General features: G+C 26.4%; 1 protein-coding gene across 4 annotated transcripts in view; it reads left to right on the top strand.

Moving 5' to 3' along the window:
- Positions 1 to 21,833, top strand: part of LOC114131920 (rap guanine nucleotide exchange factor 4) — a 208,322-nt gene that overhangs the window by 167,526 nt on the left and 18,963 nt on the right. For all 4 annotated transcript variants that reach the window (XM_050198449.1, XM_027997268.2, XM_027997274.2 and 1 more), the window contains 13 exons: positions 1,327 to 1,378; positions 4,273 to 4,382; positions 14,370 to 14,613; positions 16,068 to 16,251; positions 16,344 to 16,489; positions 17,364 to 17,508; positions 17,593 to 17,751; positions 17,850 to 18,020; positions 18,121 to 18,259; positions 18,331 to 18,571; positions 18,707 to 18,960; positions 19,985 to 20,113; positions 20,191 to 20,369. In XM_050198449.1, coding sequence (XP_050054406.1) covers positions 1,327 to 1,378; positions 4,273 to 4,382; positions 14,370 to 14,613; positions 16,068 to 16,251; positions 16,344 to 16,489; positions 17,364 to 17,508; positions 17,593 to 17,751; positions 17,850 to 18,020; positions 18,121 to 18,259; positions 18,331 to 18,571; positions 18,707 to 18,960; positions 19,985 to 20,113; positions 20,191 to 20,369 — 2,153 coding nt within the window. The remainder of the gene's footprint in view (positions 1 to 1,326; positions 1,379 to 4,272; positions 4,383 to 14,369; positions 14,614 to 16,067; positions 16,252 to 16,343; positions 16,490 to 17,363; positions 17,509 to 17,592; positions 17,752 to 17,849; positions 18,021 to 18,120; positions 18,260 to 18,330; positions 18,572 to 18,706; positions 18,961 to 19,984; positions 20,114 to 20,190; positions 20,370 to 21,833) is intronic.

The following is a 21,833-nucleotide window of genomic DNA, read 5'->3' as shown; positions in this document are numbered from 1 at the left end:
TAGAAACTAAGGAAAAACGATTTTTTTACTGTTAAACTTTGTTTATGACATGAATTTTAGTTAGAAATTTAATTATTTTAGTAGAAATATTTTCGTTGAGAGCTTCTTCCATATTCGGTTGTTTCTTTTGTCCCGGTACTTCGTGCAAACTTGGATGATATGATGGACTGAAAGGTCTGCGTGACATTCATCACAAATGGGTGGAAGAATTTTGCTGATGAGAAATAAATGGATTGCAAAGGAGTGTCCGATCCTACATCTTGTGATAGCGATTTCCTGTCGTATGTTGAGATAGTTAGGGGAGATCCATTTTTTGTATCTTTCTTAATTGTTTTAAGTTTATTGTCATTCAACCATCCAATAAACGTTATTATTCTGTGTTTTAATCTATCTTTAAAATAACACCATACCCACATATGTTTTCTTCGTCTAACATACGTACAACATACATCATTTTGTAATCGAAAAATTAATATACATGATTCATTTTTTAAGTATTCAAAAACCTGAACTAATGTCCAAATATTACAAAAAAATATACATATATCTATTTTAATTTCATGTAATTTACTTTGTTATATTTAATTAAAACAATTTTTTAATTTCTTTAAAATTTTGTTGAATGTCTATTTTTCACCTTAAACATGTGACGTATGATCACAAAATTAAATTTTTTTTTTATCTAAACATTGAAATATTTTAATTAAATTTAAAACTTTTAAAATATTTTTACAAAACCAATTTATTATTAAATTATATTATTTTAATGATAAATATTTTGATTTATATTATCAATAATATAATTATTAGTTTTACAGTACTCATTTGTAATTAACAAATTTTCTTGATGATAATTGATCAATATTTTTGAACAGATTGTGAACAAATTTTAAATATTTTTTTTATAAGGTCATCAAACACACATTTTTAATTTAATATTTCAGGAGCCAAAATTGAAGGACATTATTTGGAGATACCCTCTTCCTTAAATTTTATCATTTTAAGTACAACATCAACAAAAACAGTTAATGAAGGTGTAGCACTAATTTAAATATATTGGACTAGTATTAGTCTGATTACTTATTGTTTTTAGGGTAGGATCTCGTTTTGTATAGCATTATACAGAACTGTCTTACTTGTTAATATTGTAAAATGTAAATTTGTAATATATTGTATTCGAACAATATCTTTGATACAGAAATGAAATTATGTTTGAATATTTTAATTTAATTTTTTAAATTTATATTATATGTACTTTTTTAAGGATTATGAAAAACATACATTGCTATAGTATCTTAATGAATTGTAAAATTTATTTGATTTCAGAAACACTCAAATTTGATGAAAGACTTAATCGCTACCAATAAACTAAGAAACGGTAAGATTTGATTTTATTATATTGTTTTAATATTTGTATACCCAATCGATGATTTAAAACACTTATTTTACCAAAATTAAACTATTTTTAATGAATAATTATTGTTTTCAAAGAATAAATATAATTTTTGTAATATAAATTGTAAGATAATATGGTTATTTGAAATGTATTTTAACAGTTAAACAATAGTAAATTGAACACATCAAAAATTTAGTTTTTACTTACGAAGATTTTGACGTAACCTTTTACTTTCTCTTCCCTATATTTTTGATTTAACAAATATAGAACTGTTATGTGAATTTAAAAAATAAGCTTGAATTTTCATAGGGATAACATACATTATATTTATTTTGTAAAAAAAATTAATATTTTAAAATAACAAAATGTCAGTTATTACATTTATCATATTTTAGCTTAGTAACTCTCTACAGTTGCAAAATGTATTTTATTAGAATATATGAATCATGTATTCGATGGTCCACTGTGATTATTATAACACAATTCAATTATCTATATTTTAAATATTAAAATTGATACAGTTATTATCATCATTTTTACAGTTGGATATTGTAAAATATTTTATATTAAAAAATAAATTAACTATTGTTATTATATAAGCTCTATGTATTAGAATGTTATAAATTATAATTATAATAATCTTATCTTGAAATACCCAAACGCAGGTCGGTAATAATGAACAATGCGTTGAATGTAAAACTGCATCCATTGACAAAATATTTTAATTAAAGGTTATAATAATATAAATTAAGATTCAAAGATTTTTGTATTATAAATTTCTAAAGCATATTACGTGATAGATCATTAGTTTAAATTCGAAATAAATATGCATAAATGATAAATGTATTTGCCAACTCCGCTTCAATCATTTATTTTGAAATTTCAAATTAATTTAATTATTAAAGTTTTATACTCATGTGAAAGTTAACTATTATTTACAAAATATTTGTTGTTATTTAAAAAAATATAATTGTGTGTCATGAATAAGGTTAAGATGATCAGTCAAAATGTATTACAAAACTAATTAAATGTTTTCAAAACTCAATAGTACGCAATAACCTTAATTTTATATTTATACGTTTTATTTGGAATTTAAGGAAATTGTAATAAAAATATTAAAAAAAAAAAAATGAATTATGATCACCCTTCCACTGGATAAATATGAGCACAGCTTATAAACCTATCACAATAAATTATGTTGGTGATGTCTGCATCGCAATATTAAGCTTACAACATAATAAAGTTAAAAGATCATATGAAAACAAAAAACATAGCTTTAATCGAATATGCGTTTAATTCATTTTATGTGTTCTGAGAACAATAAACTATAGCAGATGGTTCCAAATACATTTAAATGTATACTTCACACGTATATTTTCATATAATATACATAACATTATAGTATTATACATGATGATTCTTTTATCGCTATGCGTTTTCCCAGAAAACAACTGCATTTAACGTGGCATAAAATGTATATTTTTTACATAATTAAAAAAATGTATATAATTGTAAGTCATTACAACACACATCAAAATGTTTAAAAAATGTATGATTTATTTTAAAAACCTTACATATTTTCCGAGTAAATTACTTTATGGTGATAAAATAATCGTCCTGTATATATAATCATACGGGTGGTTGGGACTATGTAAGAGTGACTGTTGTGTGTAGAATTTACGTATTTATTATGAACGATGTGCTTAGTGGCACGACCAATGTAACGACGTACCTATACGTTCGTAACCATAAATTATTAACAATCATGGGATCGGATCCCTTTATATTACGAGTTCTCGCTGTGTCCAAACCACAACAACACTACCGTTCACGTCGGATTGAGCTTGACGAATTTCCCGTTCGTATAATCACATGCCGTTAGCTCAAGCCAAATCGGTTAATCCTATTGTTACCACGGCCTTTAATAAAAAAAATAAAACAATGTCATGGCACCCTGGCTACGACGTATATACCTATATATATATATGAATGGGGTGACACGCATTTTTTTTATCTGTGATAAAAACTACCTTTAGAAAAACAAAAAAATAAGAGGCGAAGTTCGTAGTACGCTATATGTTTCGACTTAAGCTTTTAATTATATAGCCGCGGAAGAATTTGATTGCCGTCTATACTCCAGCGGTACTGACGATGGCGGAAGGGAAAAAAATCGTTTTAAATCCATTTTCCGTACAACACTGAAAGAACAACAAAGCCGACAAGATAAGATAGTATTTTTAATTAAAAATTAAAGACGGTGGTAAATAATTGTTAAAATTTGAGATATATGAGCTGCCTAGTGTTATTTATTACACTTATTTTATATATATATATATATATATAATATATATATATATCGGCTTACAATATTGAATACGTTGTAGTGTTGTAAAATATTATAAATATCTAAGTAGGCACATATTTATATTTATTTTTACGTGTGATATCCGTGGATGCATTACAAACGACTATCATCAACATATAAATGAACTCTAGGAACATTTCATAATAATTACAAGTTTAAATTTATATTTTACCACACTTGGCGTTTAGTAGATACCTAATTAATTATGAAACATCCGAAGTTAGAACGGCGCCACAGAATTATTTCTTCGTAAAAATAATTTTCAAATAAGTGAGAATGATAATATTTAATAATAACCAATACCTAATAAATTATGATTATAAGTTTATCATCTCAGCACTTCAATAAAAACGTATATCGAACTTTTTTAATAAGACTTGAAATCTAATTTTTTTGTTCATCATGATGCTTTGTAAAGTTTATATTTTTATAATCATTTTTCTTGTCATTATTTATTTATTATTATTTGCAAACTTTTTGATAATTTAAAATTTTATATTTTTTTCTACAGGTATGGCCACTGGAAATCTAACCAAGTGTCAATCTCCTCCACCTGTAATGAATCAGACTCGCAGAACGGTTACCCCTGATAATCCTGATCCGGCTGAAGTCATTACGGAGGTAAACATAAAAACATACTTAATTTGTCCATTAATAAAGTATAGACATTTATTACTACTATAATAAATGCACCAATAATTTTTGATTTGCAATGTAGAAAAATTTAATTTGTTTAAAGTAGGCAATTAAAATTTTTAATTAAAGGGGTTTTACTATGCATAATTTGTTTTGTAATCGAGTATACGCTTATATTTATCTTAATATTATTATGTTAATTTCATTATGGTTATTTTAACGGATAACAGTCTTAAACATTATGTTTTATTACATATTTAAAAAAATATATATGTTTTAATACACTCTATAAGAGCTTTCGAATAACGACCAATTAGTGTACACAGCAGAAGTTTTGAAACTATTTTAGCTCACGCCTCCCCAAACATTGAATGTTGGTGACTAGCAGGCTGCAACCACCCATACCAGTAATATAAATAAAAATATTGTTTATATTTTATGCTTTTTATGATTTTATTAACATCGTTGTGAGTAACAGTAGCGCGATAATGAATAAATTATTATTATAAACATAAAACACGCAAATAATTATATTAATACAATGTTTTTTTGCTATATTCAGACAATACAGACAATACAATACATATATTATATATTTACCTATTTCTATTTCTTGCAGTCACTTTATTAACATGTTGAAGATCATCTGAGAATTTAAACTGAATTTACAATGTACTCATATACGTACTACTCACTCTAAAAATGTACTAGACTACTCGTAAACCGATATCGAGACATAATAACGTCGTATTAATTTATAATTTTTCGATTATATGATAGGTAACTAAAATTCCGATTGGTCCTCACTTAAATTAATAATATATTTTTTTTCTAATTTTGTCTTAATGATATTTAATGACATGTGGATAAAAAAAAAAACTAATATGAATATTGAGTGAAAACCGAAACTATTAAATCGTAACCACTTAAGTCTACCAGCATATCCTATTGAATTTGTTTCTGGATTATAATGAGTGACTTTGTCCAATCAATACTGTTGTGATAAATATTTTCAATGAGAATTTGAAACGTCTTAGCAAGAGTTGATGGAACCAGTGAATAACATCTATTGGTGACTAAAATGCTTACACTACTTACTCGGGGAATGGACGTTGCGTTTGTCGAACGGAAAAAGCAATGAGGCTGGCAGTTTTATTAATATTATACGTGTACAATAATACTCGCTTCGTAGCGTTGCATATCACCCAAATCGTTTTCCTTAAACTTCCTGATTGCGTCAACAAAACTTATCGCATTTAACCCATTCAAAATGGTATACAGCGTATAATATTTCATTTTTCGTCGACCGTAGTGTTTAAAGGGACGTTGAAAATATGACGGCGCGCGGTTGACGCTGAATAAACGGTTTTATCTTATGATTGACCGACGGAGAATATTGTAGTTACATAGTAACGAATAAGCTGGGACACAGATACATATCGTATGAAATGTCGTATTTACCGTATTTTGATTGTCCGTCGTATAATCGTGATAACATTCACAAACCATGGTCTACCAAGTAGTTTCCGGTTGGCTTGAGCTCAATTTTTCGACACGACACGGCAGATGACAGACGTAAACCTAGCTTAACGTAAAACTGTATATTATGTATGGACAAAGAAAATCGCCACAGTAGTGGTATAAACTCGATTAACTACGAGAAAGTTTGGTAGCGATAAATGTTGGAAACTTTTTATAACGGAGAAATTCAGGTTGTCTGTTTGCAAAACGATAGTGTGATCGCTGTCGAACATCATAAACGATATATCGCATAAATTGCTCTGTTTTGTTTCAATAACCAAAACTGTGGTCGATTTTGTTTATACTCTTGCCGTCATAATCAGTAGATTACTATCACCTTGGGACTAATAGATTAAGGAATAACTCTTTATGTCTTGTGCAACGGTTAGCTAATATATATTCCACAGCTATTGCTTAAAAATTTCAATTTTAGAAACATTTCAATCATTGGCGTTTGTGTTGTAAGACGTTTACTGCTATGGAATTTTTCCTCTGTATTATTACGGTATAGATATTATACTAAACGAGTAACTGCAATATTTTTTGCTTGAAGATCCTGGATCCTGGATCCACTGTTCGATCCTCGATCAAATCGTCTTCGCGTCATTATTCACGATTCCGATATGAATATTTGCGAGCTTCGTCCGTTTACTACTGATTTTATGAACCAAGGGCACCATGTATGAAGTTAAAGCAAAGATGTACACTATGATATTACTCTTATGGTTATCAAAATAGCACTATTTTATAAATTTAAAGTATTTTAATGAATTATAATCTATTGATGACTTTTATCAATACTTGTTATAATGTACCTATCTGGAACAAATAGTGCGTAATACCTTATTGATTTTTATACGTATATCAATTAACCATATTATAAAATAGATTTCAATGAAATATGTATAATCAAAGCGTACAAAGAATTTGTGAATTTCATAAAATCACTCAATATAATATATACTTAGGTATTTAAAAACTAGAAACCTTAAAACCTGTAGTAACTATAATTTAGCATAATATTTAGTTACTATTAAAAGACCACATTAATATATCTGCAATATACTAATGCCAAGTTACATGAATAATCATTAAACATTTAATTAATTAATAAGCTAATGGTGGCTTAAACATGATTTAGTACCCCATGATTCGTCCATTAAATTAATCAATTTTTTTATGTAACCCAGCACGCGGCATTAATATTATAGATATTATAGTAACAGCGTACCTATATAGCTTAGTTTGGCATACGTCAATTTTACCAGTAAATCAGTGCATTATTGTTATTGTTGACACCTGCCACTACAGGTTAACATGTATAATATACTGTAATATAATGTTGTACTTAATGAAATGCTACTCAATTTAAATATAATAGACATAGTGAATGGTACACTCAAACACTATATAATGTAGTACTTATTTAATTTATAGGCTAGATAAAAGCTATTCAAATTCATATACTTATTCATAATTTTCACACTTTAGTAGTATTGTTTTATCGCTCTTTCCTTGAATATGTCCATCTTCGACAACAAAAATGTATTTTATGATCAAATAAAAATACAAATTTAATTGTGAAAAATAAATTGAAATTTGTTATAGGTCAAACTCTGATTTTATAATAAACATATATAGATACTATAGAAGTATATTTTGACGACTGTGTATAATGCATTTTATGTGATAAATATGTTATAAACATGACTTATTTACACATATACCTATAATTATATACTAAAAATAAATGAATAAACTTATTTAATGATTTGAATTTATAATATAATTTTTTAATTTATTTTGTTTATTTTTAAATTAAAAATAAAATAATAAATTACTTTAAGATAAAATAGACGTAGTTATTAATATTTTTAATTTAAACATTTTGTCCTTATAATTTCAAAAAAAAATATTTTATACATTAAACAAAATTTACTTAAACATTTCATTCACTATTATTTTTTCCATTTAACCAGACATTATATTATACATAATACATTTATTTTACTACTGTTTCAAAAATAAAATAACAATAATAATATAACAAAGTACACCCAATTATTTTTGTAAGCATGTAGTAGTTTATTGTATTAACAATGGTTATACATTTATAATTACTTTTTACTACTTCGGGGTTAAAAAACATAATTACAAACATAAGAATTTATAATATGAATAAGGTAATGTTATATATACTGAAAAAATATTTTAAATTAAAAATGTATTATATAAAAAATGTGTTAGTATAAATACTAGAAGGTAGAAGGTACCTACTTTAATAATATATCATGATGTTTTCCATATTATAATATAATCACGATACACCGATGTACATGTTGGAGTTCATTAAAATCGTTTTTTTTTTTTTTAAAAAAAATCTTTTTGCTTATGCACAATCCGTGTACAAGTGTCGAGTACACACCAATATCAAACCAAAAAGTGTTGGTCACCACGGAATCTAGCTGATATTAATAAACACATTGTTTTTGTTTCTCGTATAAATTAATTCCCAGAAATATAAATTTTTTATAATATTTTTATTAATATTTTTTATTGTACCTACTGTATATACAAAACATTATAATAATAGTACCTAAGCATTTTACAACGGCATACACATGCTATAATTATTATTTTTATTACTCTAACGGGTAGCTGCATATTTAAAATAATTAATGAGATCTGTACATTATTTTCAATTTATCATCTCCGTCGTCGTCATCATAATATATCACGTTTGTACATTTTACAGAAGGTATAATAGCTCATTATAATAATTTAGTAGATATGTAAATATTTTTTTGGTAAACATTTTATATCTATAAAAAAAATATTATAATGCCTCTGAAATATTCGAGAGAAATTGTATAGTTCAAATACCTAAACGTTCAACGACTAAACTATTATAATATTATTATGGTTTAGTTTAGAATGTTTATATATATTAGCATATATGTATTTGCATTTTTATTAACAATACTAATTCAATATAATATTTAAAAACTTGGCATAATGATACATAGATAAATAACATACTATATTATTACCATGACGTCAAAATACTTTTTTTCTGATCACTGCACATTAAATGAATTTAAACTACTTTTTTTCGAGCGAAATTCTTACTAAAAACCAAACATCCACCGTATGACTACACCCTCATTTCGACAATTCTCGATACTTTTAACTAGCTTTGAATGTTATTCTAACCATGCATTCATTTCACCACTTCTCAAAATAACACCCTCAACTCTCAAATGTATTAGACTCTGTATTTTCGTCCATGTTTTTTCCAACTTCATGAGAAACTATTTTTAAATTTTCATACCAATCGATCTCACCATTTTAAAATCAAACTTTCCGCATAATGTTACGTCGTCTTAACTCGATACGCTCTATATTTCTATATTATTATTAAATTATTTATTATTACAACTTACAGTGACTTACAAATCGTTAAATTACGATAAAGATCATACTATTCAATAGCTAAGTGTAATTTTATAAAAATTATTATAGAACGACTATTTTTCTTTTTTATATAGTGCTACAATAATAACTATTAAAATAAAGTAATACAACTATAAATATCTTATAGTAATACACGTTCATCAGATTCTATCATATTTTAATGTAGAAACAAGAGAATGTCTTGTGTTATTTTTTAAAGTATGTTCAATTCAAGAAAATAATTAACTGGTGATAATAATATATTATATAATAATACATAGAGTTTATGAACGTGAGTGAATGATAACCCAGCTATTTAAAATTTAAATATTAAATCTGATCTAAAGATCAATCTTCTTATGATTACATTTCGTCATCCTTTTTCAACTACAAATTTTAAAATTAAATATTGACAATCCAATTTCAGCACAGTATGTAATTTTATATATTTGATATAATAGAAAAACTAAACTATTCTATATAATATTATACATGAGTTTGTTTAATATGATACTTATTTTATGCATGTATGAAATATATAATCAATTAATACAAATAAGTGCAGGTTCAAAGGATCAGTTTTGAACTGATGGACTGTAATGGACACTTAATTGCATTAACCCCGTATACAACTTGCACATAACTATTTGATGATAACTAAGTTATTATTAAAATGACATACACCTATTCGCACACATATAATATGATGTTACACAAGTTATAAATAGCGAAATTTTTTAATTATTTTATGCACCGTATTTCTGTGAAAACCCCGTTGAATTTCCTATTTTGTTCATGTGAATACCGAGTGAATATTCAGGTTATAATAAAATTGATTGAAGTATACAATAATGCATTAAATACAGATTATAATAAATTATGTTCTAGTCGATATTTTGAATTAATGCAATGTTTTAGGAAAAATGCAACCCACTGTTATAATAAATTATAGTACAATAATTTTTAATTTAATAGTGATAAAAAAAAAAAAAAAAAAACATGAAATATACTTAGTGAAGTAAGTTAAATTATTTTATTTTAAGGGTTATTTATAATAACACAGTGCATTATTTTTCCGGCAAGAGCATCTATTTGTATTGCATGATATTTTTCATATTTAACATTTAACTGAACTATTAGGTATATATTATAGTATTATAATACGTACATTATTATTATTTTTTTTGTCTATAACTTTGCGAATATTATATTTTGAGTGTCTAATGATCCACGATCTATTTTTTATCAAATAAAATAATTAAAATGGTTGTTAGGTACCATAAATGATTTTAGTTCTTAAAATACCAAACTGCTGTTAGTCTGTATGCAATGAGCCTGAAAACAGCAGGCTGTTTGGAAAAATGATAAGTAGTTTGCAAACTGGCTACCCCATTGCAAAGAGCTTAGTCTTTTCGCAATAAAACTACTTTTCCATATGGCCTACAACATATTATATATATAATATATATGTCAGGTATACTGTTACAACCTTGTAGTCATACTTAAACATTATATAATAGAATATAAAATGTGTCTAGTAAAAATATGTTTTAAGTGTACTCATCAACATTTGAGTAAGTCCCAATAATAAATTTGCTAAAATCAAATTCAATGATAAAACTGCATATGAAAAATGATTCTGAGAAAAGATAGTTTCTTAACTTAAAACATTATTATATTTTACTTATAGTTATGTGGTATGTTGAATTAATTTTTCAATATGTATTGTTATAATTTCAATATTTTTAAATAGTTAAAATAATATTTTTTCTGAAATCTTTCATGAAATTTTCAAGTTTTTTGATTATTAAACAAAAATTAAAATATTGAAAAATGATTATAAGTAGCTTAAAACGTGTCTGCATTTTTTTAAAAGCTCATTGAGTATAAAAAATAATAATTTAAATAAGAGTGAAATATTTTAAGTTTCTATGTTTGATATTGGTTTATATTTTATAATGACAAATTATAAAAACCGTAGATGATAAATCGTTATATTTATACGTTGAAATATCTGATGTCATCAAAACAGTATTTTCAATCGATCATAAAAATTACTGTGACATTCTACAAAACTTTTTTTTTCAATTTAGCAGTAAATAATTTTTTAACATATCTTGTAATAAATGTTAAAACATTAAGTGAAATAATTAAAATGATTAAGAATTTTATACTATGAAATTATTTGCAAATGTTTGCGAATTTGACGACTTTTGTAAAAATCTGTATTTTTGGTATTTTTTATCATGTGTGAAAAAATGTATAAAGAAGTAGTGTGGAATCAACGATTGCATTATACATTAATCAAAAATTAAATTATATAAGTAGCACAAAAAGATCAAAATTGTTTTGAGAATAATGTCATTTCTAGTAAATCAATCATAAAGTCATATTCAATGAAAATTTAAAGTCTCTACGATTATTTATATTTGAATAACAAACACAAAATAACAAAATCGATTTTTCAAAAATTGGTTTTGTGTATAAATGTCCGTTTGTTTTATCCATGCATTTTTTTGTTTGTTTTAACTAGTTAGGTATTTTGAAAAGTATTTGAGAGTTTTCCCTTTTAACCTCCCAAAAGTACTAACTAGATCCATTATTTTACCAGAAACTGGTCTCCAATGATTGAATTATTTTATCCTCTATATGAACGTTTACACACATCATTGTTAAATCAATATTATTATTCGATTCTTCACTAAGGGTCTAAAATCGACATCATAATAATTAACAACACTATTCACCTGAATGAATAATTCCGTTCATAAATTTTATTAGAAATTTCATAGAACTGTATGTGTACGAACGATTTATCATTAGTTGATTGGTTATTATTAAATGTTTTGGAGTCGATTTTAATATTACGCCTTTCACCCGGCAAAAAATTGCTTAACTACTACTGTTAATGGTTATTATTAAGCATACTCGATAATACGATAGTATGCGTTAATGATTGATAGAACTATTTCAGTTATTTAATGTACATAAAGTAGAAGGTCACAGTCACACATATTATAATATGAACCCATTTTCAGCAGCTGTTTTAATGTGGTTGTGCAAAACCGTTATTAACTTTATTGCAATAAAAAAAATAAGAATGAAACTATTCGCCATAAATATTTTTTAATGTACGCGCAATACTATTTGAATTATTAAAATTACAATTTTCAAAAATAAAACCCTTTTTTGCCTTATCATATTATAATACTGTTCGGTATTCGGTGCCAGTGGATAGTTATAATTACTCCATTTTTTTGTGCTTGTAAAAATAACATGAATACTAAATACATCAAAAGTAAATGTAAAAATGAATTTAGTATACCTACGTGAATGCAGGTTTTTTTGTTTGATTTGCGATCGCAATTAACAGTATATTGGCAAGTATTGTCCTATGAATATTGAAAAAATAAATTAATGTTCTTATTCATTGAACTTATGATTTTATATCATTGATACTTGATAGAGATAGATTAAACAATTAAATCCATAAAAGAAAAGAAAATATATTTAAAAAAAAATTATGTGAGCCAAGATAATTTAGGTTGTATTTTTTATTACTAAAAAAAAAAAACTGCAGATACTTAACATATATAATATTAACGTTTAAGAAATTAAGTATACTGTACAGTGTACAGGTTGTACTTTTATTCAGGAAGCATTAAATACTTCCGTCGAACAAAATTATTGTACCTGTAAAATATTACCGTATCAAAACATATTAAATAGTTTTTGCGGGTGAACTTAGAAAAATAGTTGTTCTAAAATCGTTGTAGGTACTTCACGCATTTAATTATTTTAAAAATACGTTTTCACTAAACGCATCGCCGATAAAAATATAAAATACGTGCCAGTGTACTATTAGTTTTTACCTATAATTTTTCTCGCAAGGCCGGAAGGCGCTGCGCACAGTATAATTTGTTCAATGGTATTTTAAATATTGACTGTTACTACAACCACAATTATTTTTCCACCGGATCGATTAATCACATAATTCCGTGAAAAATCCTTTAAGTGACTGTATTGCATAATAGTACGTCACGTCATGATATTACGACGATATTGTTGTTTGTACCTATACTCTAAGAAAATTTTAGAAAATAAAACAGTATTGTAATATTATTTGGTATAGTGTATTATTATGTACCTCCGATTACGCAATGTCAACGAGATTAGATTTCTCACGAGTTCACAACGACGTGTCACGGCGGCGTAAAACAAATACGTCGGTCATAACTCAAATTAACTATAGAACACTGTAGTATTTACATTTTACAGTATATCTACAGTGCGATTCACCAACTACGCTTAACCCCAATTTATTTATTCTGATTTTTGGATTTCTTACTTTAACTTAAAGACTATATTTTAAAATACTTCTATTTATTCTAATTGAACACTGTTTTTATTTTTCAAATTGTTATATTATGTAACATTAATTATTGGTACCTATAGTAATGCCATGCTAATACATTAATAACAAATTAATTGTCTTTCATAGTTATAATTTTTTAAAACATCATAGTATTTGTGTCTTCTAAATCTATCCTTATGGACAATAAATAATTATCCTTTATCTTGTTGTTTAATAACTTGGTTATTTTACACTTGAAATTTGATGTGTACATTTACATTTTAAAAATAAACACATTTTATTTTCAATTTTTCAGTATACAACCCCACCATAGGATTCTTTAAATTCTAAAAAAAAATCAAAATATTTGCAAATATAGTTCTTATTTATTTGTATACTTTAGACTTAAAAAAAACTGCATTTGACCTAGTACTATAGGTATATAAAGAAAAGAACAGGGGTGAATATACTCGATGAATCACTCTGTATATATAATTACTACACAGTTATATCTTTATCAAATACTCGCACTCGATCGCTTGATGCAGACGGCACAACGGGTTATATTCGTATAATTGTATATAGATGCACTTACTCATGCACTCTGAATTTCGTAATGTATCATAATCGTTGCGTTTGCGCAGAACCCTAGTATGCCAATGGCCAGAGCCGGTTGGGTAGTACGCACGCTATTGCTCAGTGATCAAAACACCGTGCTCAGGGACCGGAAGACCGGTGGTGGCCGATCCGTGGTCCGGAGATGCGCTTCCGGCAGCGAGCTGATCGACTGGCTGATGAACCTAGTATCCACCGATCACGATTCGTTCAGCAGACACGACGTCATTGGCATGTGGCAAGCTCTGCTTGAGGAAGGAGTTATATCGCACGGTGAGATAAAAACAATGCTATGTCATCGTAATAACAGTTTGCTTTGTTACTATTATTATAATTGATATCATTTATTCGATTCATTTGTTTATTAAATAAAAATAATAAATAATAAACAGTAAATAGTTATAATAATAATAATAAATAATTGTTGAAACTATTTTTAAAATTATATCAATTCACTTAAAAATTGTATTCAAAAATATTGTGTAAATTCCAGCAATGTTTTTTGTGCTTGTACGTATAGTATAATATAATGTTCAAATATCCTAAATAAAAATACCAGGCAAAATATAATATGTTGAAGTAAAAAAAAAAAAATAATTATTCACAATTAAAGTTTTATTAGAGTTATCTGCCTTATTGCAATAATTGAACAATAAAACTAGTTTTAACATTTGTAATTCTTATTCTTATTTATGACTATTTTTCTTAGTATTTAATGTTGGGAATTAACGAGTTAAAAAGTAAAAGTTGTTAGCAATTAAAAACTTTTTTGTATTTAATTTATATCAACTTAACTTTTAACTTTATTGATTTTTATTGATGTTAACTTAATAAATAACGAGTTAACAACTTTCAATCAAATCTAAATAACGCATTTACTTATTAAAAAATATATATTAAAATAAAAATATTATTGATGATAAGCATAAATAAAGAATATGAATCTTAAATTGTTCTTCTTCTTATCATTAGTCAGAATTGTTAAATAAAAATAAACTATAATTGATACTGTATAAACATTAAACATTAATTTTAAACCACCTCTTGGCTATTTAAATATCAATAAAAATTTTATCATAACATTAAAGTCAGTAACAGTAACAGTATGTTTAGTTAACATAATATAACTCAACTTAACTGAGTTTCAGTTAATTACCCTAGTTAAAATATATCATTAAATTTCCAAGTTTTGATGTATACGTTTTCATAACTTATAAACACATTTTTAACATGTTAATATAGATAAGACACATATAACATTAAAAAAAAATCATCTTTTTAATAATATACAGTAAAAATAGCTGGTTCTCATTTAATAAAATGAATTATAATCACCTCGTGACATTCTGAGTATATTCTCAATATAAATAGTATGTAAACAAAGTATTTTAAAATATAGTTAAATTTAATAAATAAATTATTATTAATAGAACTAATAGAGGTAAAAACTAAAAATACTTGGTGAATCACCCAATCTAATGACGATAAAAATAAATCAGGAAGTTAATTAATTATTACAAGTAATTAAAAAAAAAAAAAAAACATTTAACTTTTACTATTTTTTTAATAACTGTCAAAACACCAGAAAATTACATTTAAGAAAACTAGATGACCATGTATAAAACTTCGAGTACTCTATAGTATATATAACATGATTTTATTATCAACATATTGTAATAATATCGATCAATAGTTAAAATTTATATCACTCCATTTTGTTCATACAGCTACCGGGGAACATCCGTTTAAGGATAAGTGTCTATTTTACAATTTTTGGCAAGACAGAGAAGGTGCTCTAAACACACCTACCATACAAGACGTGGCCGAGGCTGAAGAACACTTAGAAGAAGCATTGCAAGAACTTATCCATAGGGGACCAGATGCGCATTTGCGTCTGATCCTCCGATCACCGTGAGTTACAGTGACAGTTATATAATATATCATATTATAATACGTATATGATGATTATAATATCTCATATTTTCGGTGTTTTTGTTCGATAGGAGTTCGGAAAGGACGCCCGAGGACTTAGAGCTGATATTTGAGGAGTTAAGCGTGCAGAAGGCTCTCGTTCATCTGCCAAATTCGGTGAAACGGGAACTGGCATCTGTTGTGGTGTTTGAAGCACATCCTAGAGCCGGCCATATACGTAAGTGAATTACGCTCAACTACGTAAAGTACAATGATAGATTTTATTAAGGAGAAAAAATGGGGTGGGAATTTGATAGTGATTTATTCCACAAAATACACGATGGTCATTAAATAAATCAAAATAGAATGAATGTTATTCTAAAATATTATGTACGCATTTATTTATATGTTACAAAAAATATTGAAAATAATAGTTAACATTTTCTTAAAAACCATTCAAAAATATAAAAAAATATCGAAAATATGCAAAATAAAACTAATTATTTAAATTATCTATCTATATTTTAAAACGTTTTTGTATATACTATTAAGTGATATTGTACCTATTACATCCAATAAAGGTATTGGATTTGAATTTCTGAATTTTCAAAACAGCTTAAACTATACTAAAATAATATAATAATAATAATTATACTTATATTAAATTATATTAGCAATTATAAGTCGTAGTCGAATGACTTTAATTAAGACTCACCTAATAAATTTTACCATTATAAATTCATATTAATTTAATATTCAATATTAACAAATTTCTACCTATAATGTAAAGAGGACACCCGTTTGCACCATAGCTCATAGGTACAGTGTTTTATTAACATAATAATACTATTATGATTATTCCGAATGCTTCCGGGCGATTATTATTATAATACCGTTCAACTGGAAATACGGTGTGGTCATGATTTCTCCTTCGATTATTCACGAATAATGTAACTCGGAAACCTAGTAAACCGTAAACACGTCGAACACAGCATATAGCTAACACATAATAAACAGCGACTATGCTGTTCGTTCGATGTCAAACATCCAGTGATACAACATCTGTCGGCCACGATCGTAACACCTCGATGGTCTTGTGTATTCTGTCGTAGTGTTTCGACAAGGAGACGAAGGCAAAGCGTGGTACGTGATCATGCAGGGTGCGGTCAGCGTGGAAACGTACTCCAAAGGCGTTGTAGAATCGTTGTACGAAGGTGAAGACTTTGGCGGTTTGGCTTTAATACATAACGTTCCAAGGTATTTTTAGATCATGTGATTTATATTATTGTATCAATCCCAAAAATATTGTTGTATATTAATGTCGATTTTTTTATAATCTAGATCAGCGACCATAACCGTCAAAGAAGACAATACACATCTGCTGCGTGTAGACAAAGACAGCTATAATAAAATCGTAAGGGACATCGAAGCGAATACAGTCAGACTGAAAGAACTCGGTAGTGACGTGTTGGTACTAGAAAAATCTCCACGATTACACAAGTACGACGTTATGATATAAATTATAACATTTATAATTAGTCTTTTATTACGTACAATCGAATATCATAACTTACTAAAGGTTATATTTATTAACTTAGATACATGATTATTGCTGGAACTCCACAAAAAATTTTAGAACATCTACTAGAGCACAGACTAAGTAGCACAAATGTCGCAAGCTCCAGGAACGACCCATGTCTAGACGATTTTTTATTAACGCACATAGTATTTATGCCCACTAGGACATTAGTATCGGAACTCAATAAATAATATCCTTTTATGATTGAAAAAAATATATATAGTTATTAAATTATTTATTATAATATAATGTTAATTATTTGTAATTATTTCCTTAACGTATATGTTTACTTATCATATGGAAAATCCAGCGCAAGACAGAGAGTATACTATCAATTGTAAAAGAAAAGTAGTACAATTTGTATACAGATGGGTAGTAACCATAAGGCATCCGGTGTTTGACGATGTCATCTCGATGTCATTTCTCGAGGTATTTTAAATTTTATGGAGTTAATTGTTATTTGCATATTAATCGACAAAATATTCTTATATTTTCATCAGGAACTGGCCAGTGACGTAGAAGCTGATTGTCAACTGTTAGGTGGCAAAAGTCAAGCTTTGCAAGAGGAAGCTAGCCTAATGCATCATATTATGTCTCGATTGAGAAGGTATCAGGATGAACGATCAGAAATTTCGGGCTTAAAATGGAAGTTACCACCTGGTGGTCAACCCATTTGCCTGTTTTCAGCAATAAGCAATCCGTCAAAAAATAATAGACCAATCATCCGACCAAACGATGACAGTAAGTACATAATATTATAAATTCATGTTATTATTGTTTAAAGTAAACATCAAAACTCATTTATGATTATTATTATTATTGTTTTTCTAGTTATGTACCTATGTGCTTTTAAATTCTATATTATGTATATTTCAGTTATATTCCGAGTGTATTGTGCCGATCATACATTTTGTACGTTACGACTGCCTGTCAATGCCACGGCAGAAACTATCAAAGTGGGAGCCTACGAAAAATGCAGCCTTCGACATCCCGTACAAGATCTAAGGATAGTAGAAGTAAAATCAAACGGGGAAAGGGTACCGTTCAGGGACAGCGAACACTCGATACCCACCACTGTGGCACTAAACAGTTGCATATTTCTAACACCAAAAGATCACATGGATGCATTGGTAATTTAAATAAATTTTTCAGGTTGTCATTTATAGATATTTTCTTACTAAATTCTAGATCAAAGAAATTAAAAATCTTGTTCACTTAAGTTAATCTAAATAATAATGTATATTATACGCAGATTAATATAAAAAATGTAAGTGATGACTGAATGAAAATATGTGTGTTTTTCATAAAATAATGATAATAATCTTTATTATGTAAGTAGTTTTAATACTAGGATAAAATATAATTTAATAATTTAAAAAAATAAAATATAGTAATATTATAATAAAAATATCCATAAAGTTAATGGAAATATATTGCCGACTTTAAATACGAAATATGAAAGAAATCTTAAAAACAACTCATGATATGAATTAATATTTGAAAATGAAAATAGTACTTATATATACATAGTTATAAAGATAATCAGTATCTAAGCAAAATAATAATTTTTTCTAGGTTTAGTGATTAATGTTAGGTTAGGGTAGGTTATTTTAAAATAAAGACGTCGAATTCATCCTAGACAATATAATTTAAATCGTTTTTTTTTTTTTTTAAGCATAGTAGTTTATTTATGAAAAACTGTATTAATAAACCTAACCTAACCACAAATAAAAATAAAAATTGTAATAATACTATACAAGTATTAAACTAGTGTTAATATCTAATATGTATATTGTACGTCTTATATAAATGAAATTTGAAATCAAAACATACCTAGATAAATAGTTTGTTCGATGTAAGATTGGTTTAAATAATTCAATATTTAAGTAATATTTTTGTCTCTCCTCAATTTATAAAAAAAAATTGATTACATTTACAGTTACAATAGTAAAATATTTAAATTGTATACAAATCTTTGGATTTGGCAATTCTGATTATTTTTAAAATATAGTAATTAAAAATCAATCTTACCTTGCTTAATTAATCATTAATAACTTATTATAATAGGGATATATCTTTTACATAGTAATCACAATCTCACACATAACATCATAAAAAAATGACACTAATATGAATAATATAATATGACTTTAGACATGTGTGCCAGAACAAGAAAAATCCGAAGGGGCGGAGATATCGAGTGATTTTGATTCACTGAGTACCAAGGAACTGGCGTATCACATGACACTTTTCGATTGGGAATTGTTTTGGAACGTTCATGAGGTACAAAACAATATTTTAATTTATTTTACAAAAAAAAAAAGTTAATTTAAAATAAATTATTTAATTGTTTTATTTAGTATGAATTGATATACTTAACGTTTGGCAGACATCGATTCCAACAAATCACATCAAATTTAGATATATTTCTCAGGCGGTTCAACGAAATTCAATATTGGGTTATCACCGAGATATGTATGTCACAAAATATATCAAAAAGAACGAATATATTGAAGAAAATGATAAAATTGGCAACGTAGTAAGTGATGTACATTTACTATTGTAATATATTTCCAAGTAAACAAGAAAATCGAAATGTATTAATTTTAACGGTAAAAATTTTACTGTAGTTCAAAAGTTTCACAAAGGTAATTAGTACCGGGTATTAATAAAAAAAAATATGTACTAATAATATTCTCAAAATAATTTAAGTAGAACAATACACCAGCGCAATCTATTGCTTAAATATAAAACTTTTTGAATGAAAGCATAATAATATCTATATATTTAATTTAAATACTAAAAATATGACTTAATCTAAGTGTTACTACATGTCGTTTTATTTATTCTAAATTATTAACAAAGTTAAATCTTAGAAAATTAGTGAATTTAATTTAATTAAGTAGTCAGTTTATAAAACACGATTGATATTGTAAAGCTACTATTTGACTTTCAAACAATTACAGGGGTCAAGTGTAGACTTGCAAATTTTCAAACATGTATTTAAATTACATATAGTTTTTTACTTAATTATCTCAAATATATAAGTTACAATTATTAATTTAATATTTTAAAGGTATAGCATACACAATACTTTTGTAAATTATTTTTATTGTAGATGCAATAAATATGGTACTTAAAACAACAAAAAATAAAAGCTATACAATATTTTCGTAAAAGTCTTTGATAGTCAAAAAGGTTAGGTTTTAGGACACAATCTTCGTTTGAGACATTTGGATAGGTTTTTGATAATGGACTGTAATATTTTGTATTAATAAGTTATTGTTTTATATACATATATAATACTCGTTTAATCTTAAATGATACATTTAAAGACTAGCAATTTGGTGTTAATGTTATTGTGAATATAATTATTAATAAATATTTTGAGTAGGCGTACATGAGAATTTATATTGAGTAGTTTAAATTTGATATACTATACACAAATTAGTCTAAGATTTAGAGTTAATCCCAAATATTTAATTGTTTATAAGATTCAAATTTGATTAATATACTTGGAGACAGGAAGTAAATACATAAGCCTATAATGATGAATACGAATAAATTTAGACTAATAAATATTCTCCATTTTGTGTATCAGTTTTCTAAAAAAAAAAAAAGTGATTTTTAAAGTATTAAAAGAAAATAATTGGATTAAGATTTATAGAATTATCAGCAACTAGCGTGTATGGCATGGTGGGTTTATCAGACGCATAGATAGAATTTCACCTTCAAGAACATCCTCACTTTATAGACTTAAAATTAATAAACTATATATTCTTACCCCCTCTGAAGTCCCAAACACTCAAAAAATATTATTATTATCCATAGTTAATCACTAAATTCACGTAAATAAGGGGTTTATCAACCATGGTTGCCACTACAGGAGGTGCAGGAGGATGTGAGAATCTCACGGGCTGCTGTTAAATAATTATAAAAAAGAATAATTTAATTATATTTTTCCTCTAAAAAGTAATCAATATTAGTAATTATATTACTATTG

This window comes from Aphis gossypii, chromosome 1 (assembly GCF_020184175.1).
Source record: "Aphis gossypii isolate Hap1 chromosome 1, ASM2018417v2, whole genome shotgun sequence".
Lineage (NCBI taxonomy): Eukaryota > Metazoa > Arthropoda > Insecta > Hemiptera > Aphididae > Aphis > Aphis gossypii.
Note: the sequence above shows the minus strand (reverse complement) of the source record. Positions and strands in the feature narration are given on the sequence as shown.